Source organism: Etheostoma cragini, chromosome 5 (assembly GCF_013103735.1).
Source record: "Etheostoma cragini isolate CJK2018 chromosome 5, CSU_Ecrag_1.0, whole genome shotgun sequence".
In the NCBI taxonomy this organism is placed as follows: Eukaryota; Metazoa; Chordata; class Actinopteri; order Perciformes; family Percidae; genus Etheostoma; species Etheostoma cragini.
In genome coordinates, this window is record NC_048411.1 from 26,536,660 (window position 1) to 26,564,240 (window position 27,581).

Below are 27,581 nucleotides of genomic sequence, written 5' to 3' on the forward strand. Positions count from 1 at the left end.
TAGACAAAACATTTCATTAAAACTTGTGTGTGACTTGGAAGCGTTCTTGTGTTCTGAAATATGTAGGCTAAATGATAAGAAATTATTTTTAACTGGCTATTAGGGTACACAATTAGCAACATCCACCAGCCAAATGGATGACTGGTAAAATATGCCAGTTGCACAAAACGAACAATGGCTGCTAGTAAACCTTCAACATTTAGCTGGTGGACACCCTGCTGGCTGCTAGAGACCACCAACCAGTGTAGCTAGTGAACTGTTTAATAACGTTTAAATTGTTGCACTCACTATAATGATATGCTTTTGACATTTTCTTGGAAACCATAGTTCGATAAGATAATTTCTTTACTTTCCACGCACTTTTCCAGGGCTTTCAATCTCATCTCACGATTTTCAACAGCGGAGTTTGCTTAGATTACATAAGTAAAAACTATAGACTGTAAAAAGCTATGCTAAAAACCCTGCATGCTCTAGTAGCCAGCTCAGGGGCTGTTTTTTTTATTCAGGCTATCTTTGGGACAGCGCCGGGGTCCGTTACTGATGACGTCTCTGGTGATTTGGAAGATGTTGTAGCCGAAACTTGATACACTTTGTTGTATATTAAATTAACGTTAATATAATTAAACAAATGCGCAGTACGTACTATAAGCCACAAAATGGAACAAACTGCACATATACAAAATTGAAAGGTGAGTTTGTTGTTAATTTATTGGCTCTAAACAAAGCGGCATGTTAGCTAGCCTCTATAGCCTGTTAAGACCGACTTAGCTGCCAAACTGCTTAGAAAAGTCTTATTATTTTAAGATTGACTTCGTTAACGACAGTATTATTTACCACATAAGGCTTAAATTCAAATGGTTTCTAGATACGTTTTTTTTGTTGGTATAATCGGCTTGAAATAATTTACCAAGTAGGCATGTTATATCAACAAAATCACAACTGTCAACTGTTATTAACCAGTAACACAATGGCATCTAACGTTAATGCGTCAACTGTAGCTAGCTATATTGGTAGGGAAAGAGTGGGAGTTAAATCGTTTCTAGAAATATAAACTTAATGAACAAGTGCTTGTTTCGGACGATAATTGGATTAATGTTTGGAGCCTGGGTTTTAGCACGTACAAAATATGCGATTGTACTGAACGCAGTTTGGTATTAGTTTTTCTCTATACAGTTAGAGCGGTGGCTCCAGCTTTTAAACCAGCCAATATGTGTTATCTAGCTAGCTAATAGTAGCTCATCTAGGTTATTTCATACAGATAATATGGAGAGAATCAGCTTTCCCCTGATGATAGCTTTTGCTATGTTCTCCGCTTAAATTTAGGAAATCACCAAAGATGCCCTTTAAACACATGTATTATTGCTCAACTGTATATTAAAAACAACTCTTCCACATGACACTCGGTGGTAGATCAGGTAAACTTATAAGAAAGCCACAGCCAAAAACGTAGCAGCATTTAATTGACTTTTAATTGGATCTGATCAGACTTTTTGTTCTCAGTTTCAGGTCAGACAAAAACAGCCTCCTACAGCCCAACCATGCCTCAGAAACCCCAAAAGAGCGCCCAGACTTCCCACTACATTGAGCTGGGAGGTTATCAGTACTGGCCTGTGCTGGTGCCCCGAGGTATCAGACTGTACACCTACGAACAGATCCCAGTATATCTGAGGGAGAACCCCTACATCACAGATGGATACAGAGCCTACCTGCCCTCCAGGCTGTGCATCAAAAGGTAAGAAGTAATGTTGCAAAGCTCAACTGAGCAATCCTCAAAGAAGAAGTTGTTTTCTCTTGACTGCTGCTTTTCATCTTCTCAGACTACACTAAAACTGCAAAACAGTGTTTATATATAGTCATTCATTTTAACAACAGAGTAGGTATGGTGACTGCAAGGAAACATGTCTTTTTCTCCATGGCCATTGTGGCTTGTGGGTTCCTCTATTGTTTCAGTTGCCTTTTCTGTATAAATATTTTGTAAAATTAGGTCAATACCCACATATATCCTACATATATGGTTTTCCATATGCCTATTTAATAAGAATATTTAAAGTAATAGTTTAGCTTTTTAAATTGGGGTTGTATGAGGTCCTCCAGTCAGTCATAACATAATACCTTGCCGCCAGACAGCCCTTTCCTCCTGTTTCCACCACCTCTTCTTCTGTACATTCCTAATAAAGTGTATCATCTTGTTTTCACAATGACATAATTTGCTTGTTGCCGTCAAAATCATTCTTTAAAAAAACAACAACAACAACAACATTGTATTATTTACTTTAACTTGTTTTCTCTGTGTTAGCAGCACAGTTGTGCTTACGCGTAAGAATACAGAAGTTCTATATAGGATACACTTACACTGAAATGTTTTCTTAGGTTGATCTTTTTTAGGGGGCTAAATATGTTTTTTTGCTTGCCCTGTGCACAGCCTACATACCTTAGCTTCAATGCCTGTCTTTCCTTCTGCTTCTCCAAACAAGGGGCGTACAGACCTTAAGGTAATACTCTGACTATTGATGACTACCTCAAACAACCCCACATCAAAGTATCTGAACTATCCTAAGCCCTGACAGCGTGACGGGTCTTGATTCATTTTTTTTTCCGGGAAGTTTGTCGGTCAGTTTTAGCAGCTAACTACACTAAATTCATGTTAACTTTTTGAGTTGACTTCCTGCATGTGCATACAGCATTATTATATCGAATTTAAATACTGCAAGCTGTGCAGTTGAGATTATTGATCTCAGTCTGTAGTAAAAGATGATTTTGTGAGGAAGATAATATATTTTTTATCTTAATGTTTTAATGTTCCTCTGTGCAGCCTCTTCATTCTTTCCAATGAGACGGTAAATATCTGGAGCCACGTATTGGGCTTCCTGCTCTTCTTCTTTGTCGGGGTTTACAACATGGTCTCAGTGCTGCCAGCCATCGGCGCCTCTAAAGAGGACTACGTCATCTACTCCATTGGACTCTTCTGCTTTCAGGTACAGTTTTCCAGTTCACTTTAGCAATGACAGTTGGTAGAACACAAATGTCATCTTTGTCGCCATTAAAACACCATATTGAAGACCACACCCGATTTACAAAATTAATAGATTTCAAAATAAATAAACTGCGTTTATTTTTACAATTAACCCTTGAAATGATAAAGGCATTTGCAGATTACAAGGTAGTATGAAATAAACATTAAAAAAAAAGGAATAATTGCCAAAAGATATTTCAGGTGAGTTTCTGTCATTTTTTACATTAGCCAAGTTGACCTGGGCTGGGCTTGTTATGTTGCAACCAGGTTTCCCTTTATTTTGAGCAGTGTGGTGATTTCCATATCCAAATATCCTGGAAACTGAATATGTGACAATTGGATATTTTCACATTAATCTCAATGGTTAAAGAAATACATCAGAGCTTATCCAAAATATTAGCAGCTCTTCTCATCAAATGATAATCAGTCTAACAGTTTGCTTGACCAGGCTTCACAACCAATTTTCACGTCCAGTTTAAAAAAAATAAAACAAAAAAACATTTGTTGTGTGTGTGTATATATATATAGAGTATTGAAAATAGGCACAATTTTGATATGAAATAGTCAGGACTTGTTAAATCCCATTATTTTCCTACTTGTTATCTTGTGGTGCATGTCACATCCTTTGCTGCTGTAATGCCTGACTCTCCACTCATTGTCTCGCCATCCTCAGCTGTGTATGCTGTGTTCGGTGGGTTATCACCTGTTCTGTTGCCACCGCTCGGAGAAAACCAGCCGCCGCTGGATGGCGCTGGACTACGCTGGGGTTTCCATTGGCATTCTGGGCTGCTATGTCCCCGGAGTCTTTTACACCTTCTACTGCAATAACGTAAGTTCACCTGCAGCCTGGGAGTCACTTCCCCGGTGTATCTTGATTTGTTCTCTCTGATTTGTCCTATTTTCTCCCTCTGGAGCTGCATCCAGAGCTTGAGTTTAAAATCCTTTTAAGGAAACAAGAAGCTAAATGTTAACAATCTTAACTCCATGATTCAATTACGCTCCGGCTTAGTTTATTGTAAATGGCTTGTTTCGGTCTAACCAACCAATCAGTAGTGGTCAATCCATCCGTCCAGCCAGAAACTGTGATAGCTGTTGTTGAAGCAGTTCAGTCAAGGTTTTTCTGGGCAGTCAAAGATCATCCGTATAATCCTTGCTTGTTTTTCTGTTGCTACGTTACACGGATGTGGTAACGTAGCTAGCAAGCAATGCAGGAAGATGGCATTGATGTTCTTAATCCCCCATCGGAGATGTGGGCGTTGATTCTGGAAACCAAATTGACATTTCATTGTTTCTGAAGTTTTTAGACGCATTTTGTGGCCTTCCTCAGTGGATGGGAGTGCCTGTGTCGTGGGTGAAAGCTTTGAAAACACACAGATTGAATGGGCCTTGTGATGAGAATATATCAATATTTTTTTAACTTATTTCCGGAGTTAGCAATAAACGTTAGACAACAAATGTGTGTTTTAGATTAGGGACCATCTGATTTGAGAACAGGTAAACAAGATAGTTTTCCCACTGAATTAGATTCTATTTGTTGTGGTAGCTTACCCGGGGTGGGGGGGTGCACGCATGGAAGGAGGTACAGACTTCCTTTATTAATTGTACTGCAAATAATTTGATTCAAAATTCTGTAGGTAACAATTTAAATGAAAATGATTTAGTGGTATCATGCAGTAAGGGAAGGGGGCTTACACATCTGACTGTGACAACAAAGTCAGGAGCATGCTTTGCTCCTCAGTTTAAAATGTGACTTACATAAGGTAACTGCTATTACCGTTGGAGTTATGAATAGAAAACATGAAGTGTAATGGTTTCTATTTGAAATATTGATAGATAAATTGTCCCTTATGTAGAGTAACAGACTACAGTTAGGCATATGTGTGAACCACAGATTTTGGCAAATGTAACCATATTAGTGTGAAATACAGTTTAACTGCTGCCTTTTACGTGAACAGGCCTCAGCAGAGAGGCGGAGCAAGATGACGTCTCTACACCATATTCAGGGAGTCAGGTCAATGCCGCTAAAGCACTCAAAACTTTGACTTCCATGCGTAGGCTACTCTATAGGCATCGATTTAGGTAGGGACGTATACCCATCAGATTTCGTCATGAGGCATTTTGTATCCACCACTTTTTTTCTTTTTTTTTAAACCTCAAGCTCAGTCTAGTTTAAAACAACATAAAGTTCATAACACACAATTATTGAGCGACAGATGCCAACAAATCCACAAAAATCTCTATTCCCACAGGACAGACCCTGCTGCGCTGTCTACACGCTCCTCTGTTCAACACGGCCCGTCGGGACATTCCACAACGCTTAACGTGAAAACGCTTAACTGGGTTTAATGTACGTAAACAACAACAACCACTGATCACCAAATTTCTCATGGCCATGTTTTGTCATGAACTTTTAAAGCCTATCAAAATAACTAAACCAAAATCCAACGATTATAGAAGTTCTCACATTTTCTTCTTTATTGGGCCTATGGCGAGGAAAACAGCTTAACATGGTTTAATGTACTTAAACAATGATTGCCAAATTTATTTCTCATATTGCCACTCATAACCACTGAAAACTGGAAAATCAAACTAGACATTTGGTGATGATTCATCGTTGTTAAGGTACATTAAATCACGTTAAGGTTTTTCACATTATGACTTATAAAGCCTATGAGAAGCGTGGAGAGTCAACCCACAGCTGCGCTGCTGCCCTGCTGAAAATGTGAAGCAGAAAAACTTAATGTCAGATAACGTCCATAATAATAGGACTTTGGGTTCAATTTTTGTACAGTTTTCAGTGGTTTTGAGGATCAAGATGAATGGAGAGCTCTGCATCCGTCAGCAGCGGTTTCTCACTGCGCCACCGGTCCCCAGAGCAGCATGGTCACCGGGAGAGTCCGGACCGGTATGTTCTGACTCTGCAAGCGCTGGCAGCTAAAAATCAAACGTTTTGGTGCTGGTAATATTCCTTTGGCGCTGGCCTAAACCTCTTTAGGGGGTGCCAAAACTTTCTTTATGCAGTAAAAAAAGGGATGGGTCTGTTGTGTTTGTGAGAGATAGAGAAAGAGCTTATATGGCATATGTGACGTTCAACATTGATTGTGTGACAGCCACCACAAATATATCAATGTATAGGAAACACTGCAAGATTTTGGGATTTGATACTTGGTCCTGTAGTACAGACACATTTTGATTATTGAGATTTGAGAAGAATTGAGGCTTATTTACTCCTAATCTCATTGCACATCATAGATGAGGTAAATATGTTTGTGGGAGCATCCTTGCACCGATCATCACTAACATGTCTAACCACTGTCCTCCCTGGAGACTTTTAGCTCAACCCTCGGCCTGAGATAGCATAATTGAATAAAGCTGAAGTGAAGCCCAAAGACTGGCTTTGCTGATTGACTCATTGTTCTTGGTGAATAAGCAACACAACACCTTTTGCTGCCTTTAGAAAACAGCCTCTGATGACAGCCGCCCACAACCATGCTATATTTTTTTTTTTCCTTGCCTGGTTGCTTCTCTTTTCATTTTTTTTTTTTTGTATCTCCTGAAGTATTTGGCTGTGCTCTTCACTGTTCGCTTTCCCCCGCATATTGGAAGCACCGGGTTATTTTGCCCCCAGAACGCAGCTGAAATCTGCTCCAGCCCAAACCAGATGGCTGTGTTCACGAAGCGGTCCGTCACTCCTGTTCCCCACCATATGACGTTCGCAAGTCTGGGAGCTGTCTTAGCGTAGGGGCCCCCCCTGTCCTTGCCAAGAATGGGGCTCTGCTTCTGGGTGGCTCCACTCCTGTGGCACGCCAAGTCCCTACAGAAAAACGGGTTTTTATATTTAGCCAGTCAAACTCTAGTCTCGTCAGAGTGGTTTAGAAATGTAGATTTGGAGAAGAGAACGTGGTGTCTGTGTAGAGAAGAGCTTAAGAAATTTGGCTAGAGCCGAGCGGGGCCTTGTTCCTGGTGCAAATTTATTCACTGTGAAATTCAGCAGGACTCGTCACATGAGGACGTGTGACTGGACGGAGGCCTACATCCATACAAATGGACAGAAGGGACTGAGACAAGGCTGTCCAGACTGTGCAGTTACTTATAGAAGTTTAAGTAAAAGTGAAGACTCTCTGTAGGTTTAAGTATGATATAAAAAGAGACCTTTGTTTTATGCGCCTACTTACATTCGTTTTCACTGTTTTATCGAGGAAGTTATTTTATGCCTTTGCAAATAAATAAACCAACACGTAGAGATCAGACAATCGAAAGTGTTCATTTAAAATCAAAAAAAGAAGGTAATTACCGAATGATTTGGATCACAGAAAACAGTTCATGGCATTACCAAACAATTGTTTTATTTTCAGTCGAACAATCAGAAAACAGTAAAAATCACAAGTTCTTTCAGCCCAAGGTGAAGTCTTAAATTGTTTTTTATATTTTTTTTGACAGACAGTCTACAACCCAAAGATATAAGATATTTGAGAAGCTACAGTGAGTCAGAATGTGGCATTTTTTGCTTAATTTTTTCTCTCTGTCACTCTCCTCTACTGTCACTAATTGTATAAAAATTAATTTCGTTTATTTATCTCAAACAATAAACAACGTTGCAAGACAAAACAATTTAAAAAATAAAATAACATAAAAAATTGACACAAAATGTTTTTTAAATATAAATGTATGTGTGATTAGTTTGACAAGGAGCAGGCGGAAGCAAATAGCTTATTTGATCCTGCCCCTATTTCACAAAATCATACCATCACAAAGTAAATAGATATGTAAATCCAGCATACAGTCTTTCAGGTCTTACAATAACTAACAACAGGGTACAAGCGGCTGAAATGGGTTTCCTCAGGAGGGGGGCCTTAGAGATAGGGTGAGAAGCCCAGTCATCCGTGAGTAGCTTGGCGTAGAGCCGCTGCTCCTTCACGTGGAAAGGAGCCAGTTGAGGTGGTTAGGGCATCTGGTAAGGATGCCTCCTGGGCGCCTCCCTAGGGAGGTGTTCCAGCTGGGAGGAGGCCTCGGGGAAGACCCAGGACTAGGTGGCGAGATTATATCTCTAACCTGGCCTAGGAACGCTTCGGGATCCCCCAGTCGGAGCTGGTTGATGAGGCTCGGGAAAGAGAAGTTTGGGGTCCCCTGCTGGAGCTGCTGCCCCCGCGACCCGATACCGGATAAGCGGATGGAGATGGATGGATGGATTAACTAACGATAATAACAATACCATTCCTGTGTTTAGGTCTATTTTCTGTATTGGTCCAGTAATGATTTTCTTTAAGCTATTTTTTAACTTGAACGATATTACAGCTCCGTTTGATGGGTGCTCATAATACCCTGTGTGATGTGCTATTCTAATTGCTTGTTTTTACAAAGCGCAAATCCTTTGCAAGTTGGTTTTGAAGGTATTTTCCTAAATTACCACTCAATGTATACATGCATATATATGTATATAATGTACATATATGGTAAAATTAGGGTGCCGTATTTCTGGTAGGTTTTGGGATTTTTGGAAAAAGACTCAAACTATACATTGTTTCAACAAACTCCTCCGTTGATTTGTGTTTGTTGGGATTTAGAAGGTCAATGTTGAAATCCACACATATATAGTTGACTTTATGTTTTACTTTATTAAACATTTTCTCCATTATTCCTGTAAATGTTTTAACATTTGATCCTGGTTTTCTATGTACACAACTTGGCTTACATTCAGCTTTACTAGCTTTTGTCTTTTCTTTTTGAAAGATCTTCATTTTATTTTCTTTGACACAATGTAACACTCATGTAAATGAAACAGAAAAGCCTTAAAATGCACTCGCTTCAGAGGAAATGTTAGAATGTCCCAGTGAGAAGCCTCCATGTGTGTACTGTGAACTGGAAGGGAGCGTGTGTACATGGTGCGATTTGACCTTCGACCTTCCTGTCCCTGCAGTACTGGCGGCAGGTGTACCTGGTGACGGTCCTGGCCATGTTCCTGGCGGTCTTCTTCGCTCAGATCCACCCTCATTACCTCAGCAAGCAGTGGAAGCAGCTGCGCTTGCTCATCTTCTGCTTGGTGGCCGGATACGGCCTCATCCCCACCGTCCACTGGATCTGCATCACCGGAGGCTTCTCTTCAGAGCTCGTCCAGGTGAGCACGCTCCGTGTTGTCACTTGAACCATAATCAGTTTATTTTGAGAGGTTAAAAAATTGATGTTGAGCTGAGTAAGCAACATATGTTTGAGCTGAAATCATTTGTTATAATAAAATATGAAGGACTAGTTTCTTTGCGGAGGTTTAAGATTCTGGAGATGCATTGATGTATGCTGAACTTTCTTTACTGATGTCAGCTGTGAAAAGTAATAACACCTTTAAAATTTGACTATAATAATTATGCAAATGTGGAATTGTTCTTCTTGTCAAGGTTTCTTCCCAATTTCATTAGCGCTCACACTTGAAAAGACAGCTTTTCCTAATATTTGACTCAGACTGCTGTACCAAAATTCTCTAATGTAGTTTGTAGCTGTTAGTCCACCTATGTGTTATATAAATATTTCTTCCCTTCAGGCTTTTGTTCCTCGAGTCCTGGGGATGTATTTCATCGCCTCATTAGCTCTCATTTTCTACGTTTCAAAAGTCCCTGAACGCTACTTCCCGGGTGAGACTACTTTTTGATTTACTTTGTTCTTCACTTCACAAATTGTAATGATTACAACTGTCTGGAACAGTGTCGAGCTCCATAGATGATCAGAAATGATCGTTATTATCATACTAACCAGTGAAATGTTAAAAAAGTTGCAAGGTTGTAGTTTTACTTTTGAGGGAAACAGTTTCCAACAGCTTTGAGCTCGATAAATAATGTCACACATTTAGTTTGTCAAGCGTGTGTCGATGTAGTAGACTGATGATCAAATCATACTTAAGCTCAAGTCTTTAACTCATTATTAGATGTAAGTCTGTAAAAGTAACACTTTTATAAAAGACACCTGTTTAACAACCTGTCTTTACATTCAGTATAGACGGTACTTAATGCCAGCAATATGTAGCCAGAGTCAAATTGCCAGACACTGGTTTCATTTGTTTCATCCCACCTCTGTGCTGCTGCTGCAGGTCAGCTGAACTACCTGGGCTCCAGTCACCAGGTGTGGCACCTGCTGCTGGTGCTGATGTTTTACTGGTGGCACCAGTCGTCATGCTTTATCATGTCGTACAGACACAGCCAGCCCTGCCTCGAAACATCCCAGCACGCCTAGCTGCTCTGACCGCCGGGACCCCGGACTCTGTTAAACTGTAAGCAGCACCCGTACTTTAAAGCTATGAAAGAATATTGCATGCAACATGTTCAGTTGCACTCTTTAGGACCGCATGCAACATGCGGTCCTAAAGAGTATTAAAAGATGATAAATAAATTTAGCAACAAATATGGCCCCTATTTGAGGTATTACATTTTGTAGCTTGTTTTTAGTACATAGCTTTCTACAAAGTTGTCGTAGGCTAAAGTTTGCTATACAAGACTTTTGTATGACACAAAAAATATAAAAGTCATACTATGACTTTTATATTTTGATATTTTTAGTGTCATACTTTTCATTCTTTGCTGACTTGTTTGACATACTATGACTTTCAGAAATACTGTACTGTCATTATGACATACTACACTATTACTTTTTATGACATACTATTTTTTTTCTAATTGTTAAAATTTTGTATGACATGCTATACTATTACTTTTTTATATGCTAAACTTAGACTTTTTATGAATTATTATATTATATACTATGACTTTTTGACATACTATATCACTTTTTTAGATACTATATTACAACTTTTTTGACATATACTATGAATTTTAATGACATTCTGTACTATGACTTTATGAAATACTATCACTTTTATGATTTTTATGACATACTACACTATGACTTTTTACATATTTTATTATATACTATATTATGACTTTGTTTTATTTATTTGACATACTATATAATGACTTATAAAATTGTATGTCATACAACACTTTGAATTTTTATGACAGACTACACTTTGACTTTTAATGATATTATGACTTATATAATTGTATGTCATACTATACTGTGAATTCTTATGACATACTATACTATGACTTTTTATAAGTTTTTGACATACTAAACCAGGACCTTTTATGGCATACTATACTATCACATTTTGACATGCTATATTCAGACTTATTAGGATTTATGTATGACATACTATACTATGACTTTTGTACATGCTATACTACGAACCTTTATGAAATGCCATACTATGAATTTTAATGACATACTATCTTATTTTTTGATTTTTTTTTAGACATACTATTACTTTATGAAATTTTATGAAATACTATACTATGATATACTATACTATGACCTTTTTTGACCTACTATACTAGTACTTTTTGACATGCTATACTGTTATGACTTATTTTTTTATGTACTATTACTTTTCATACATTTTCTGTGACATGCTATACTATGATTTTTTATGAATTATTTTGAAATACTATACTATTGACTTTTTATGAAAATGTCATCCTTTAATTCTTTCATTGTTTAAACCATTGTTTTCTCTCTTTAGGGTGTTGAATGGCTGCAGTGTATTCCAGCATGCACAAGTACAAGGCAAAGAGACACCATGGACAGGCCTTCAGTCCATCTCAGTGTCCCTACAGATGGACGCACTGGTACCTGTCTTCAGTCCACCTGACCTGTGGAGGAAACCTTCAGAGGGGCTGCAAACGGGAATCAGACCTGTGACCGCCAGGATGTGAGGTGACACATGTTGAGTTTGTTTTTAAGATGAGACCGCTGGCTGAAAGAAGCACAGTTTTACGATATTATCACTAGAAAGTCAAACTACAAAATCTCCATCCAAATGTACCTGTTTTAAATAGCAGCTTTCATCACAGATGCAGCGGCAACAAACAAGACTCACATCAGTAGCATTTCCTTCTTTTTTTTTATATGAGAGAGAATGTTTTCTCTAAGTGCCTGTTAGGGAAACATAATGTCAGTCTTAAAGGTTAGAACTAATTCACTCATTTTTAAAGGTTTCTAAACAGTGGTTCTCAATCTGAGAGGCGTCCACCCCCCAAAAAAAGTATTTTGAATATAGTTTCACTTTATGATGATGCTTTTAAAAACAAAACAAAAAAACGCTTATGCTGCCTGTAGGCTACCTTCAGTAAGTAATCAAGGGAAAGGGAAACAAATGTTTTTAATATCAACCCTCTGCACAGTTGTTTAAACTACGTGTGGAAATCAGTTTTTATAGTGTTAAGAGCCTTGGAACTCGACCCAAATCATTTCTAATAGATTCATTTTATTTTTAAACTACTAGTTGTACACGTTTTTGGTGAAATTGTTAGGCATTTCCTTATGAGAACAAGCAAAAACTGACGAGTAATTAATTCATGTTTAGATAGGAAAACCAAAGACTGCTGTGGAGCAAAGCTCAATACGTTCGTCAGTTTACATTACATTACATTTTGAGTGTTCATTGTGTCCATTAGTGCACAGCATTGCTGTTTCTCACTGCTGAGAGACAACAGATTGTTTTAATCCCATGGTGGTGAAATGTATTTTTTCAAATACATGAACTACACAGAATCATGAACTGTACAAATACCTGGTCCTCCAGAATGTAATGTTTTTCTTTTCATGTATTGGGCTGCAATGCCTCAGTTCATCCTGACATTTATATCACATCTGCACAGCGTGTTTGAGGGGAACAGCCTCAGTGTTCACTACTGTAATGTTTAATTTGTTTAAGTCCAGTTAAAAACTGCGCTGAATCATTAATAAAACAATAAAATGTTGAGTGGTCAGCATGGCTAGGAGCTGATAGTAAGACTTTTAGGCCTTTAAACTGTGTCCCAATTTTAAACTAATACTTAAGCCTACACATTTTGACAGCGCTTTACTGAGCAGTTTTTACAAAAAGTCTGACATTCCAGTTACCTATATGTATCAGTGTTTAGCCACTGTCTCTACATGTGCATTGTATACTAACTGACAATGATACAAGGCTTTGGCCAATTTCAAATCACTTTTTTTGGAGATGTAGCATCATTCACAATTTCCTACTTTCCTTTACAGCCGTGAGAAAATCCTTTCCATTTAAACGGTGCTCAAAAGTTAATACAGGTTTTCTATGGGTTAGGGCATGTTAATGTTATTACTTTCAAGTATGAATTTGAAGTTTGGACACAGTTTAGTTTATTTATTTTTTGAAAGCTTAAAACACTGTATCCATATTGCAATGACCTTTCTCACTACACGTTCAGATGACTTTACTTTTTCTCTCTCTAGTTCAGTACTGTAGTAACTTTTGTTTAAATGTAGTACTTTCTCCAGCTCACTTAGGGTGATGTGCAATGTTAAAGGTCAACTGTTTTGTTGTTTAATGGCTTCATTCCAAAAGGCAACTACCATTGTGGAAAGAAGTCATATTTTAACGCTTAGTTTATATATAAAAAAAAAAAAATCTTTAAATGATCTCAGATGTTACTTTTGACTATTGATGCATATCTGCTTGTCATTGTTTCATTACAATATCCAGTTAAATGGTTCCTGTCGCATTTTGGAATGAAATTCATATGTTTTGTGTGTAATAAAGTTTCAGACCAAGATGAATGTTCTCTGGTGTTAATATTTCCAATTGCTTTTGGTGTTCTGTATTTAAATTATTCATTATGAACCTGCTCTGTACCGTTTGTAAAGATGTTTTCTTTGATACGCTCTAAGAGACAGCAGCTGTGTGTCTGACTCGTTTTGTAGCAGCAAAAATTTTGTATCTTGTCTTTTCATACCCGGGCAATCAACTGCTGAACTTGACTCTAAATAAAATGAACATAATGTACTGTTTCAAACGTGTTTGTGTTAAATTCCATTTTACATCATCCACCTCAAGCACTGAGATGACTCTTTTTATTGCATCAAACAGCAGTAGAGCATGATAAATACAATATCAGATTTAATCTTGTGAAGAAAAAAAAAGTACTCGTATCAAACAGTTCCACTGGTGAAAACACGGCAACCTGCAGGTTTAATTTAAACAAATGGTTGTGGAAGTAAATGCAGAGCTCAAAGCCGTCAATGTAGAGCACACACAGTTTATGGGAAAATGTAATGCCAAAAAGTGCATTTATGACCTGATTACACATCAGATTTCTCAGTGGGTGTTGAATTTTGTTTCACTTTATGAATACGCAAATTCACGTTCTGCCTTAAAGAATAACTGGTGATAGTCTTTGTCAAAAAAAACAGGAAAAGACCACGTAGTAAACTGATCCAGCCTGATATCTTATTCCTCTTTCTACTTTATTTTGACTTAATCCCACATACACCGTCCTGCTGCCACAAGTACTCACTAAAGCACCAAATGTGTATTAATCCGTTGCTGAAAATAGTCCCCAACCAATGCATCATTAGGTGATGTTTGGTAAACATTTGAATAAAAACTACAGCACCCAACTGTTTTAGAAACAACTGAACCTTTATTTGTTAATCAAATTATATATTTGTAGTGGGTTTTTTTAAGGAATAGATTTGACATATTTATGGGGAAAAAATGTATGAGCTTCCTTGCTGAGACTTTGATGAGATGATCGATACCACTCTCACATCTATCCCTTTCATTGTGGAGCCAGAGACAGCTTGTAAAAAACATTTTTACACTGATTACTAAGCTTTACATGTGCTGATGGGCAGATTTGGTACAGTTAGAAATAGCCAGGTTAACCCGTTTCCAGTTTTTATGCTAAGCAAAGCTATCAGAGTAGTACCTATCCTCTCAACCATCCCTCAACAAGAAAGTGACCTACTATATTCCACAAAACATCGGACTTGTCCTTTAAAAATGTGTACTCAATGGGAACCAATGCGTTTGGCCCGCCACAGACAGGAAGTCAGAAAGTGTTTTGATCTTTTCCTGGAATTTGCTAAGAAAAACAAAGTATATAGCATATGGCCAGCCTTTTCCTTTAACTAATCATACGATTCCCATTTATTCTTCAGCATAAATTATTATGAAAATGTTAGGAGCATTTCAGCCATGTTTCCATCAAACCCTTTCAGTATATTTAAACCCATACAGACATGTACCTGTCCCTAAAAATTAGATCAGTTTTGTGTTTCCACCGCAGACAGTATTCTTATATGTAGGCATGGTTGTTACCAGATGGGGACAGACACATCAACCATGGAACTAGCAAGTTTACAGTTTTTACATTTTCTCACTGCTCCACTGTTGTATTTCCTCTTTACTAATGATGCATAGGAACGTCTGCACCAATCAATGGACTGCAGTTTTACTAACTACACCTTTAAGTATGGGATCATTGTGCTTGATTTAAGGGGCAACAAAAAAATGGGGCAGTATGGAGCGATTCTATTGGTCCCTCCCCAACGTCTGATAAAAAGGACACAAAAATAACAGTTTTAATGTGTAACGAATTGAACCGGACTGCTGGGTGGAAACACAGCTTTACACTGCAGACAAAATGGCGGTGTTGTGAGTTTTTAAAGGGGTCAAAATCTGGTGATCTAATTTAGCTTTGTGTTTATGTTCTTCTTTCTAACAGAATGTGTTGAGCTAAAACTTAATACAGTAGAAAATTAACATTACTTACCTAGACGCTTACCGTTAGCAACAAAAGTTAAAACAGTTCAGAGCCTAAAATTAAACCATACCCAATTAGAAACTTTCAAAAGGAAGTACAATAAATTTGATCCCTTCTAGTATTCAAAGTGTAATGCAACACATATCACAGCCACAATTGGTTCCGTAAAGTCTACTGGGAAATAATGTAAAGAAAAAGAACTATAGAAAGATTTAAGAAGGTAAAACAAAGTGGTTAAGGTTAACTCCCGAACGATTCCACGGACATGAAAGGCCAACTGGGCAGACTGTCGTGGTTTCCGAGGTACTGTGCAGCAAGGCAGAGCCCAGCTCAGGTAAGGCTTTGTGGTGCTAAAAAAACATATTGGTAGATCAGAAGGCAAGCCATAAAGAGCTTTTTGCAGCGAGTCAAGCGGTCAAGCTTATAATCACAGTACGATTTGAGTGAGTTTTCCGTTCTGGTTCAAATGTCTTTACAAGCGTTAAGATGCAGCATAAAAGGCTTCTCAGCAAACGGGTGCAGCTGAAAGACATGTGGAAACATCACTCACACTCCACAGGATTTAGGTTTTAGGTATTCAAACAGAGAAATGTATTAAAATCTTCTTTAAAAAAAAAAGTGTTAGGGCATTGTTAGCTCATTGATTGGTTGAAGATTTTTTTAAACTGAGGGGTTATTAATTAGCAACTGGCAGAGTGGGAAGACAAGAAAAGAAGTCACTGCTTTGTGGGAAAAGGTGCAGCTCCAAACGGGTCGAGGTCTACCGGCTGTGAGGCCGTTGGTGGCTGTTGCTGCTGAGGTCCACGGTGGCTGACTGTTTCTGTGAAGGGCACTGCCCCAAAATCATCCATGCTGCTGGTTCCAAGACCACCGTGTAGGGGGCCAGTCCAGGACTTGCTATTAGCTGTGCCCAACTCATTTTTGCCGTCAGCGAGACCTTGATACTGGCCGTGCCGGCTCCCATCAAGAGGATGGAAAGGTTTGGCTCCAAATGGGTCTAAAAGGGCCTCGTCAATCGGCAGAGAAGCGCCTTTGTCTTTGCCTTCAGCCATGGTTATATCAACACTGATGTTCTCTTTAGAGTCAGAGGTGCTAAGGAACTCGTTGCTGCTCTGCGAGTCTCTCCGGCCAACCTTCTTGTGTCTGCGGACTCGCTCAGGTGTGCGGTAAGTTGGCTTGTTGGTCTTGCGGCCTCCGGTCGGCGTACTGTGGTGGCGCTTGCCATTGCTGCCGCCTGCTGTGGCCTCCTGCTTGGTTTTTCTCTGGCGTGACGACAGCTTCTGGAGGCTGCGCTGTTTGAGCCTCTGCTGCTGAGGGCTGGCTGACTCCTCAAAAAACGGCTGGAAGATGTCTTCTGCACTTCTAGAAGTGGTTGGAGGCGGTGCTGTGGGTCCCGGGTGAAAGGGAGAAAAGCCAAAAATGTCAATGCCCTCAGGGGAAATGGGCGGTGTTTGGCCCATGGGAACATCATTGCCACTCTTGCCCGACTTGGAGGGGTTCCGGCTGAATGGCGCTTTGGTAAAAACATCAAACTCGCCCGTAGCTTGTTGCTCATGGCTGACTTGCCTGAAAGGTGCTTTGGCAAAGATGTCCGAGCTTTCTGAAGGCCCAACAGGCGAGGTTCCTCCGAGGAAGGGAACAGCACCAAAAACATCGACAGATCCCACAGGTGAAGCAGCTGGAGCAGCTCTCGCTCCGCTGGGAGACTCAGGAGGGGTGATCAGAGTCATGGCCGAATCCTTCTGAGGACTCCTCCCGGTGGCAGCCAAAGATGCTTTGGTGGCCAGAGCTTTCTTTGAGCGGCTCTTGACCTTGCTGGGGTCGTAGTCTGAGTCAGAGCTGTGCTTCTCTTCATCCTCCTCTTCCTCAGAGTCCATCAGCAGAGGCCTCTGTCCTAAATTCTCTGGCTCGGTGTCTTCACTGTGCTCACTGTTCAGGCCTTCTTCTTCCTCTGGCTCTTCGTCCTCGCTGCTTTTTGGCGAAGGTGGGTCGGACTCAAAGTCGCTGTCAGAATCTTCACCTGGTCTGCAGTTGCTCTTTTTGCCAAGTTTGTGCTCCTTGTGCACCGCCGGCTGCAGATCCTCTGCAGTGGCTGGGATGAGGGCAGGAACGCTGACTTCCTCATTGGTCTGCTCAGTCTTTATCTCATCGGTACCTGCAGAAGCAAGAAGTAGATGCAAGAGTTTAGCAAGGCCTTCTGTATTTTTTTATATTCTATGTGCATTTTAAGTTTTAACCTCATAAATAAGCAAAATTACTAAAAAAGGAGTCTTAATGCCAGACGTACACATTTTTCATTTCCTATGTATGTAATATGTGGCCTTACTGAAACAAAAAGGGGTTTACGTTTGGAAGTCCACAAAGACAAATTCCAACAGTTTGTCCAATATTGAAGCAGAAGGAGCAGCAGAGAAATCATGAAGCTCAATATGGTCTCAAAGCTGCTCTGACTTCTCTACTCTGATCCTGCAATAAGAAGAGCTTAGAGGCAGAAGAAATGAGACGCCCGAGATTGACAGTTGCATTCAAATTTAAATCTCTTAGTGAAAAGATTCAAGCTGTAAGTCACTTCCTTCAGAGTAAAAAAAAAAAAAAAAAACGCTTTGTTTTGCAATTACTACTTCTTACTTCTGCGTTCCTATAAATCCGTGCGCATATTTGGCATTTGCTGGTGAAATGTGTGCCTTGTGTAAAATTATTTCCAAGAGAGTTGCATAATGATAATTTAGAAATTAGCCTAATTAGCGAGTGGATGGTCTCCAATTATATGGAAAATAAATTGTGCCATTTACAATGAGCCAATTTATTGTTCCCTATTAGTGGAAGCTCTATATTAGAAAGCAGAGAAAGGACCCCCCGCTGTGAACACGAGAATGGAAACCTCTTCACGTCTTCAACCGTCCAAACTGGCAGGACGTGATGACAGATTAGCCAAAAGCTGTGTTGTTGATAAATGAAACGAGACAGCAATAAAAGTTAAAAGTAATAAAACATTAACGCAGGAAGCAGGAGGTGCTCTGAATCTGTCTGCTCCAACCGACTGCTCCCAGATTATTGCTTGTAATCAAGTCTCGGAGCGAGACAATCTCACAATAGAAACATCTTTAATCACCAGAGAAGATGTCAGACTGAAACACAGATTTGTATTGTCGATGTTCCTTTGAGTGGAAAGCTGAAGGATTACTTGCTGCGTCTGATCTTTTAAAGATACCAACAAGTGGTGAAAACATGCATGCGATTGTTCTCTTGTCTGATAGAAGATAAAAATCTGTTAGAGATATCTGACAGCAGGAGCTTAGAGAGCTTCTCTCACGCTACAACTCCCACTGATCCTGGATTGATTTGATGAAGGTGCAGAGAGGCGAACATTTACAATGCCGAGTGACTCGGATTACATAATTTCTCAAAAATCCTGGGAGATGAAGAAATGAGGACACTGAACAGCATAAAATAAAATAATAAACGCCTCTAGTATTAGTTATCTTTTTCTTCTCTTTTATGTTGTTGCATTGTAAAACTGTCATTGAATACCTGAAGGTGTTGGCTTTATTTCACTTAGATTACATTACATGTCATGTCATTTAGCTTTTATCCAAAGCGACCTACATTGCTATACATGTCAGAGGTTGCACTCCTCTGAAGCAACTAGGGGCTGAATGTCTTGCTCAGTGACATATTGGCTGATGTATTCCAGTGGGAATCAAACCCGGGTCTCCTAACCCAAAGGCTGCACCATCATCGGTCCCCGGATCCAACGCGAAATCATCAGTTGTTCATTTGTGTCCTTAATTACACGCTATTGTGCCGGGAATTCTCCTACATAAAAAATAAACTGATAGCACATTCCCTCATCACATCCACGGTGAATGCAAAAGCTGCTTCAGTTTGAGGAAATTGATCTGGGACTAAGGAAATGTATGATTACGTAAAATGGTTGCGATAGTTCTAGATTTTTACAAATGGAGTTTTTGTCATGTCACTGCAGAGGATTTATACTTCTACGAAAGGAAAGAAACATTTCAATTACACTCTACGGTGTACCAGAAAATTAACTAAATCAGAGGCTCCATTTCTAAGCTGACTTGTTTACTGCATGTATGCATGTATGCATGTACAGTATGTGTGAACATGTACGTATAGCGAGCTGCTTTGTACATTTAATCAAATAACAGCTCTGGATAGATAGATTTTCACCCTCAAAAAGGATAATTTCTATATAAATTAGTCCCTGATTGTTGCCTTAAGAAAAAAAAAATTCTCACACGCCTCCAAGGCAAACTAAGAATCCATAAAAATTAGAAAATATGATAAACTATAGTCATTAGGGGTCACATGTGTATAAAAAATATTTCAAGAATTCAAGGCAACACAAGTGGAGTAATACAAATGATCATTTTGAGGGTAGTTATGAGGTATTCCTTCATAACCTTATTCTAATGGAAATTCAATTTCAAAATGAGAATGTAAAATATTTCAATTTGCTTCAATCCTTTTGGAAATATTTCTAAGCCCAAATAGTAATTCTTTGCAGTATAAAAAGTTCTATGTGCAAAAATAATTGAGGAAATTGTAGCCAAAATCAATTGGGAACACAAAATACTATCTAACAAATAGCTACGGAGTTCTTTGCTATCTTAGGAAGACGTTCTGACGTTTCTACTTGAATTAGCTATCTTTAACTGATAGTGTGTTGCAAATTTCCAACAGCCCAAATGAAATAACACTAAAAACAGAAGGAGAAGTGTATAATTACAGGAAAACACGAAGAAACCTGCAACTGGGCCCTTGATGCAAGAAAAAAAAAGTTAAACTTTAATTTACCACACTGAAGTTATGTATCACCATCAGGGCTTTAACGTGAATGATGCATGCAATGCATCTCAAACAGTGAACTGCTTACGTTTTAATGTTTCACACACCTGTTTGTGGTGGACAAACCATCACCATCGCCTGACTCAGTGTACATTCAGTTTGCGTTTGATTGGACGAGAGCAAGCTCAGACAAAGACAGCCATGTTAACAACAGCAACATCTTGTACATGGTGTAGTGGTGGAGAGACTAAACTGTTCAATACGTTAAAGAGCTATAAAAAAAGAACCAAGGTGAATATTGATTTTGAATGTTTTTTTTATTTATCAGTAACATTATATAAAGAAATACATTCACACTCACAGTAGGATACAGGACCTTTTACATAGTCTGTTGAAAAAACAAGATATGTATAAGACAACTTATTGATCTATAGTTTGTTTTCTCTGCAGGAGAAGTACCAGGAGCTGCTGATAGCGACTACAATTAAAGAGTTGTGGTTTCTAATGAGGGGGAATTTCAATAGAAAAGTTCCCAAAGTTTCAGTCATCTGTTGTGGGGCTTCTAGCAGGGTGTAAAACTGACAAAGAATGCTAAGAAGGGGGGATCCATGCGCCAAGACAGAGAGGACAAAAAGCACAGAAAAGTTGCAAATGTAAACAATATACAAAAACGTATTCCTTTCCTTCCTCGCATTTTGAAAAAAAATGAGAATAAAACAATATTAAAGTGCAGTTGATGGCTCTGTTCGTCTCTTTTACTTTTCATTTTGGCTTTGATGGTTTGCCTGTCAACACTATAGATCCATCCACCAATACACATGAACAAGATGTTTCTAGTATGGCTGTTTCACTGAATGATAAATAAAAAGAAACAAAGCAAATAAAACTGAACTGAAGCAACGTTTTCCACAAAAAGCCCAATAACAGCAGGCGGTGATATGAGCGGAAACATGAAGTGGAACAATGACTGTTCCGCGAACTTACCTTCAGCTAAATACATGAATTATAGCAGTTAATATATTTGTACAAAAATGTGTATGATTCACGCCTGCATGGATGACTTAGATGGGTCCCCTTCTCACTTGCTGCTTTAAGGCGGAATAACAGCAGCACAGTGAGGGTTAACAAACATACAGCCCTTTAGGATTGTATGGATTCAAAATCAAAATAAATTCACCTTTTTGACAGATATCATCACTCATCAAGCATTCCTTTCGGCACAACAAAACAATTTACAATTACACCACTGAAGTAGCCATAAGCCAGTTATGTTTTACAAAATAAAATAAAGAATTACACGGTTTAGAGTATAAAATTGGGTCAGTGGCTCACGTAAGTCCTTTGAAGCAGATAAACTTGATGTGGGAATTATGCTCCTAACATCAGGTACTTTACCAGCCAGCAAACTTTCTGATAATAGCGCATTCCATTTGTACTCGGAAGTTGGGTTTTCTGAAGTCAAAGTCGGAAACACGCCCACAGACCTCGGATTTTCAAACTCGGCAACCAGCAAGTACCCAGAGCTAAAAATCCAACATGGCTGCTCAGTGTCTCAACAGTTGTGAAAGCTGTAGTAGCATACAGTTATAAGCACTTCTGTGTCATTTATGTCTCAATAAAGCCAAAAGGATATCATGACTTTGCGTAAACTTACACACCCACTTTCTTAAGCCAAGTGGCGTGTTATCTATACGCTTTTTGAGCTATCCGTGTGTCTATCTACGCTGTATACAGCGGACGTAAACATACACGCCACTTGGCATGTTATTGCGAGAAAAAAAGCAAAGGTTGAGTTTAGGAAATGTGACACAGTTGGCTGTAGTAAAAAAATAAAAAAAGAAGAAAAAAATAAAGACGGTTGAGTTTCTGTCTAAAGACCCCTCTACATTATGCAACAACACTTATCTTGCAGGGTAATTGAATGTCACAATGTAAGAAGATTCTTGTAAAATCTTGGTCGCAATCTGTCAGATTGTACAATATACATTTTGAGGTCTGGTAAATTTTAGTGCTATGATAGGAATATAGGAAATACATGTAAGAGAAAAAGTCATCTATGTGTACTGCTCTCACTATTTAAGTTCCAGCTAAACAAAACAAACTTTGACAATAGTCCTGGATTTATTTTACATGCACGGCAGCTGAATACTCATGAGATCCCGAGATCCCGAGATCATGCGAGAATTGTTCAAAACAAAACAATGACAGACGTAATAGAGAGATGGTTCAGAACCTGCCCTTTTTCAAACGGTTCTGTTTTAACAAACCATCTGACGCATCAGGGTTAGGATTTATTTGTAGCATTCTTAGAATACATTAATGGCCGAGTTGCTGGGGCAGATTTGTTTTTTAATTCGAAAATGGCACTTATGGTGTCACATCGGATAGAGTATTTTGTATCATTTCAAGTCATATTCTAGTGGGTCGCTTGTAGAAGTGGGTCGTAGCAGCAGTCAAATTGTGTGAATTCCGTCCAAAGTTTTAAACGCTGTCAGAAAATCGACACAGGCTGTCTTCGGTCAGCAAAGCTCCAATCAGCTGACTGATGGTCTAAGATTTCACCACGTTTCTCGATTAAGTGTCTGCTTTAAGTTAAAAAATCGCTAGTATTTTTTATATAGAAGTCCAGTTAAAAACGAGAAATGACTTTAAATTATGAAACTTAAACTCTTGTTAGAGCAGCTCTGCCTTGGAGAAATTAGTTATTAATGCGTAAAACAAATAAGTAAAACACAAGCTGATCAAACAATGGTGTTTGATGTCGACCAAAGTTCACCCAAATAAAAACGCAGACCCATTAAACAAGGAGAGAAAAAAACCTGACTGATGCCTAATAGTTGCCATATGAGTGTTAAGGATATTTAAAAAATCCCCTGTAACCTAAAAAAACATACTGACCCACTGGGATGGCACAAACACAGAAAGCGAATAGGCTGATCATGCCAGCCTGTAGGGATCACACCCAGTCCAAACACCCAGACCTTTCTGGGTTTTAAATTCTGTACAAAAGTCCCTTCAATTAGTTTGGTTTCCTTCTCTCTTTTTTTTGGTTTTCCGAATTTCAACTGAAACACAAGTTTATATTTATTATTATAAGTAACAAGTGAAGACACTAAAATATTTCCACACCTACATTCAAGTGCTTCGAGGGTTATATTGCATCATTATCTTGTGTTATTCTACCCTAAAATGTAGCCACTGGACTTGCTCAAGCCTGTGTGTTTAAGAACACAAGAGATGAATTTACTGTAGAGAAAAAACCTGCTAACTCTCACTCTCCTCTAGAAAATACCTATGTGTTTTAGCACTGATACTGTTAAATTATTAAACAGTCTGAGTAACAAACAGTGTTTCTAAACTGCCTATCAAAACCTATTCACATTTAAGGAGCAGGAAGGGTACAGAGGCACAAAAGCTTATTGCTGCCATCGGCGTAAAATATGTAGAAATACTGCACATTATATTCACATTATACCAAGGCTATGGTCTGTGTCGGGGTTAAACTTCACGCAGTCTGAGTGGTTAGTTAAGACGAATGAGAACTGATTATCAGGAGAGAGATAGATTATATAAAATAAATGTGTGTCAGAGTCGACATTGACCGCCGCAGTTAAATGCACGGTCCACACAAGAGCATTTGAGGCTTTGTCCCAAGAATAAAAAATGAGAAATTAAAAAAACATTAAGAATTTTGTGAGGATTCTTTGCAGTTTCAAGGGCCGAAGAGGGGTAATGGTGTTTTGATGTAAACAAATGGCAAAGAGCCACAACTTTGGAAGTTCAAGTGTTGTCTTTTTTCCCTAATGTAGTTAATTAGTACCAGGGCTGAGTGATGTTTGGGTTAAATTGGTATTCACAGACATTGTGGATGTGTACAACATGGTGATGTTAAAAGTCTTTAAAGAGTGAATTGGACTTTACATGTTTCATGCCATAACTTATGTTATTATTTTATCATTAATTCAAGTGTAACATAACATAATTGGTTTATAATTTAGATAGATAGTTAACAAATAACAGTTTTTTAAACCATCTAAAACATTATTTGGGGGAGCCGATCTGCAGATGTTCTGCATCCGGTGAAAATTGGAAAAAAAATCAACAGTATGCTTAGAATTCATGAAATGTGTTTGTTCAAAGCTGTGTGTGTTGCTTTTTTAAATAGATGGCCTATTTTTGTATTTTTTAAATGTACATTACTGTGCAATTTTGACATCACTCAGCCCTAATAAGTAGCAGCCATGTGTCCTGTTGCTCGGCCTCATTAGGTTCATATTGCTTTTAGTCCCAATTGAACTACAGCAAATTTATGCACCCGCGTTCCTTGTTGGACACAGCGAGTCTGACGTTTTTTATGCACGAAAAAAAAGAAAGTGTGATCATATGCAAAGCTCCTCACCATCAGTGTAAAGGTTACATAGTGAGAGCCCCATGTGTTTGTACCTTGTTCAAGCCATTTGATCTAGACAGGGAAATGTCTGGCATAGTTTGTGCCTTGCTTCACAAAGTGAACTATAGAGGAAATTCAAACACACTTCTTCCAGCTGACTTGCATAAGGGTTAGTTACAGCAGGGCAGTTAGACATGACCACCATCAAGCCCAGTGTTAAAGGCCAGAGCTGACTGCAGTGAATTCAGAAAGTGCTTTATCCTCACTGACGCATCTGCAACTTATCTGCCGATCGACATTGCAAAACTAAACAAAACCCTAACTGATCATTGGATTATAGTGCTCCACTGTGGGGTCTTTGTGGCAGTGGAGCTTGGAGCAGAAGAGCTGGGCAGGGGAGCAGGAGAGAGCAGAGGGGGGGGAGGGGGGCAGGTGGCTCCACAGTGTTGGGTCTTCTCTGTAGAGACTCCTCTAAGACTTGCCTGCGCTTGCCACAAACGGGACTGAACCGAAGAGGTCCTCTGGTAGCAGGGGCTTGGCGGCGGAAGCAGGCTGTGGTCGGTCCTTTTCCACACTGGCTGTTCTCTCCAATGGCTTGTCTATATGTAGGAGGGGAAGAAACTTTATCATCTGAGGCAGTGACACCAAGGCATGTTTTTTGTTTTTTTAACAAACCACATGGAACCTGTTGTAGACTTGTAAGCATTCAAAGACAAGAAAGCACTGTCCAGGGCTTGATAAATCAGACATTTTTAGTGTCTTTAGTAATGCTTAAGCAAAATAAACATAGCAGTAGATAGATATGAATGTCTTTCTTTCACGAAAATGCAATATTGGTTGATACAAAAATAGCAGAAATCTAAACAAAACCAAATTCTCTATCCTTAAAAAACAAATCTGTACAAACATTAAGCACTTCCATAAAATGTCACTACAATTTGTTACATGTTTAAAATATAAACACTGTTATATGATATAAAATAAACAAACACTGTTACAAAATCATTGAAGGGGTCACTTGCTTGCTCTGAGCATGTCAAACTCCCGGTCAATCAGCTCCTCCTCGGTCAACTTGGAGAAGTTGTCCTCTCCGAAAGGGTTCCAGCGCGACATGTCGGGGGGGTTAGTTACTGTACTGATACAGGTGTGGGAGGGTGGTGTGATCCCATCTGAAGCAAGCAGAGGGTTTCTACTGTGGAGACAGTACAAACAGAGGCAACCAGTTATGGGTATGATTCACCTCAAGGACACATTACTGTTACAATAACAACTAAGGCTGTGAGATGATACATAAAAAATAAAATCTGGAAGTTTACTGATGAATTCCTAGCTCCCTACTGAAAAAGTCTGAGGCAATTGTCCGACAAATGCAAGTTCACAAATCTCAGACAAGAATATAAAACTTTATGTAAGCCAACTTGATGTAGCATACTAGTTCAGTGTTTTACAGAAGAGGGAAAAGAAAGAGAGAAAGTCTTTGATTCTCTCAAAGTGAAGCCTATTAAAGTTTGGGAGCTAACACACACTAGCAGCCTGTATGACACCATTAATAAATAACATTACTGCAATTTGGGGAAAATAAAATTATACCTTACTGTGGAAAAAGAAAGTTTGTGAGTGGTCACTGGGCTATCAGAAGTGTAAGTAAATTTTGGGATAAAAGGTCTATTTCTACACTGAATTAGGCAATAGTGGCATAAAACTGTAATTAAAACCTTCTAGAAGGAAAACGTTTTAAACTGTGCTTTCAATGAGAATGTGCAAAAGTGAAATCTCTTGATTCTAGCTGATGATTACATTTTAAAGTTTTCTCCATATAGAATAAAAAATGAGTGTCCAACAATGTGATAAGTTCAGGGGACATTACCTGGGGTTAGTGTATGAGGGATCCACAGGGGACGGCCCCCCCGTCTGCCCAGCTCCAGCAGAGGGCGGGGTCGCGTTATAGGAACCCAGCGGAATCTGGAACTCAAGAGGGGATGACATATAGGGGGGAGGCTGCTGAGCGGGGTGCTGCTGCTGCTGAGGTTGATTATGTTGTTGATGATGCTGCTGCTGCTGCTGCTGGACAAAAGCCTGTTGGTACTGGTGCAGCTGTTAGGGAAGGATAAGAAGGAGAAGAGGGGGAAGGGAATGAGGGACGGACCTTTGATTTCAATGGTGCACAATGACGGCAACAAGATGATGAAATGTTGTTAGAAACCAGTTCTGGATTTGGAAAGCTGGGGACACAGTGGAGGGGAGGGATGAAGGAATGAAAGTCAAACAGCAAATAGGACACCAAACTGAACAAACTTCTAAATGCAATAAGGATCATCTTAAACACAGGCTGACCATTTAAAAGCTGCATTCATTGACTTTTTGAGAGACAGAAAATCTCCAAAACAAGCTGACTGATTAAAGAAATTAAAAATAGGTAGCTGTTATGGATAGCATTTATTATTCTTTTGGAGCATTCACTGAAATATCAATATTTATTCCCTCCTTATAGCTGTGGTTGGTTCTCTGCCAGCTCCTTAGAAAATATCATAGTGCTTAGCTGTTAATTTAACACTTTCTCTACTAGCTTGGTCACCAGATTTCCCCTGATGGATCTGGATCTGACGTCTTCAAAAGAGGTTCTTTTTCTACTAGAAAACACACATTAAAAATCTGTTCTTATACTCAAAGATCTGCGCCACACCAGAAGTATCTAGCTGTGTGTGTGTGTGTGTGTGTGTGTGTGTGTGTGTGTGTGTGTGTGTGTGTGTGTGTGTGTGTG

General features: G+C 39.0%; 2 protein-coding genes across 6 annotated transcripts in view; one reads left to right on the top strand and one right to left on the bottom strand.

Moving 5' to 3' along the window:
- The first annotated feature begins 507 nt into the window (after nucleotides 1-507).
- paqr3a (progestin and adipoQ receptor family member IIIa) lies at nucleotides 508-20,367 on the top strand. 3 transcript variants are annotated; one of them, XR_004656799.1, is made up of 9 exons: nucleotides 509-689; nucleotides 1,501-1,732; nucleotides 2,813-2,975; nucleotides 3,687-3,842; nucleotides 8,931-9,128; nucleotides 9,546-9,636; nucleotides 10,089-10,268; nucleotides 11,574-12,760; nucleotides 20,355-20,367. XR_004656799.1 is itself a non-coding variant. In XM_034872918.1 (8 exons), the coding sequence occupies exons 1-7, from the start codon at nucleotides 629-631 to the stop codon at nucleotides 10,229-10,231; spliced, it is 1,038 nt and encodes a 345-aa protein (XP_034728809.1). In that variant the 5' UTR covers nucleotides 508-628; the 3' UTR covers nucleotides 10,232-10,268; nucleotides 11,574-12,785. The 3 variants fall into 3 exon arrangements, 2 of the variants coding, with proteins under 2 accessions (XP_034728809.1, XP_034728808.1); XM_034872918.1 differs by lacking the exon at nucleotides 20,355-20,367 and having other exon boundaries at nucleotides 508-689; nucleotides 1,507-1,732; nucleotides 11,574-12,785; XM_034872917.1 differs by lacking the exon at nucleotides 20,355-20,367 and having other exon boundaries at nucleotides 11,574-12,785.
- The window catches only part of bmp2k (BMP2 inducible kinase), a 45,129-nt gene continuing 32,202 nt past the window's right edge, over nucleotides 14,655-27,581 (bottom strand). For 2 of the 3 annotated variants that reach the window (XM_034872873.1, XM_034872875.1), the window contains exons 13-16: nucleotides 26,688-26,914; nucleotides 25,843-26,012; nucleotides 25,303-25,419; nucleotides 14,655-17,773 (exon numbers count right to left, since the gene is read on the bottom strand). In XM_034872873.1, the coding sequence (XP_034728764.1) occupies nucleotides 16,335-17,773; nucleotides 25,303-25,419; nucleotides 25,843-26,012; nucleotides 26,688-26,914 (1,953 nt within the window). In that variant the 3' untranslated portion in view covers nucleotides 14,655-16,334. The remainder of the gene's footprint in view (nucleotides 17,774-25,302; nucleotides 25,420-25,842; nucleotides 26,013-26,687; nucleotides 26,915-27,581) is intronic. The other variant, XM_034872874.1, reaches the window with a different exon arrangement.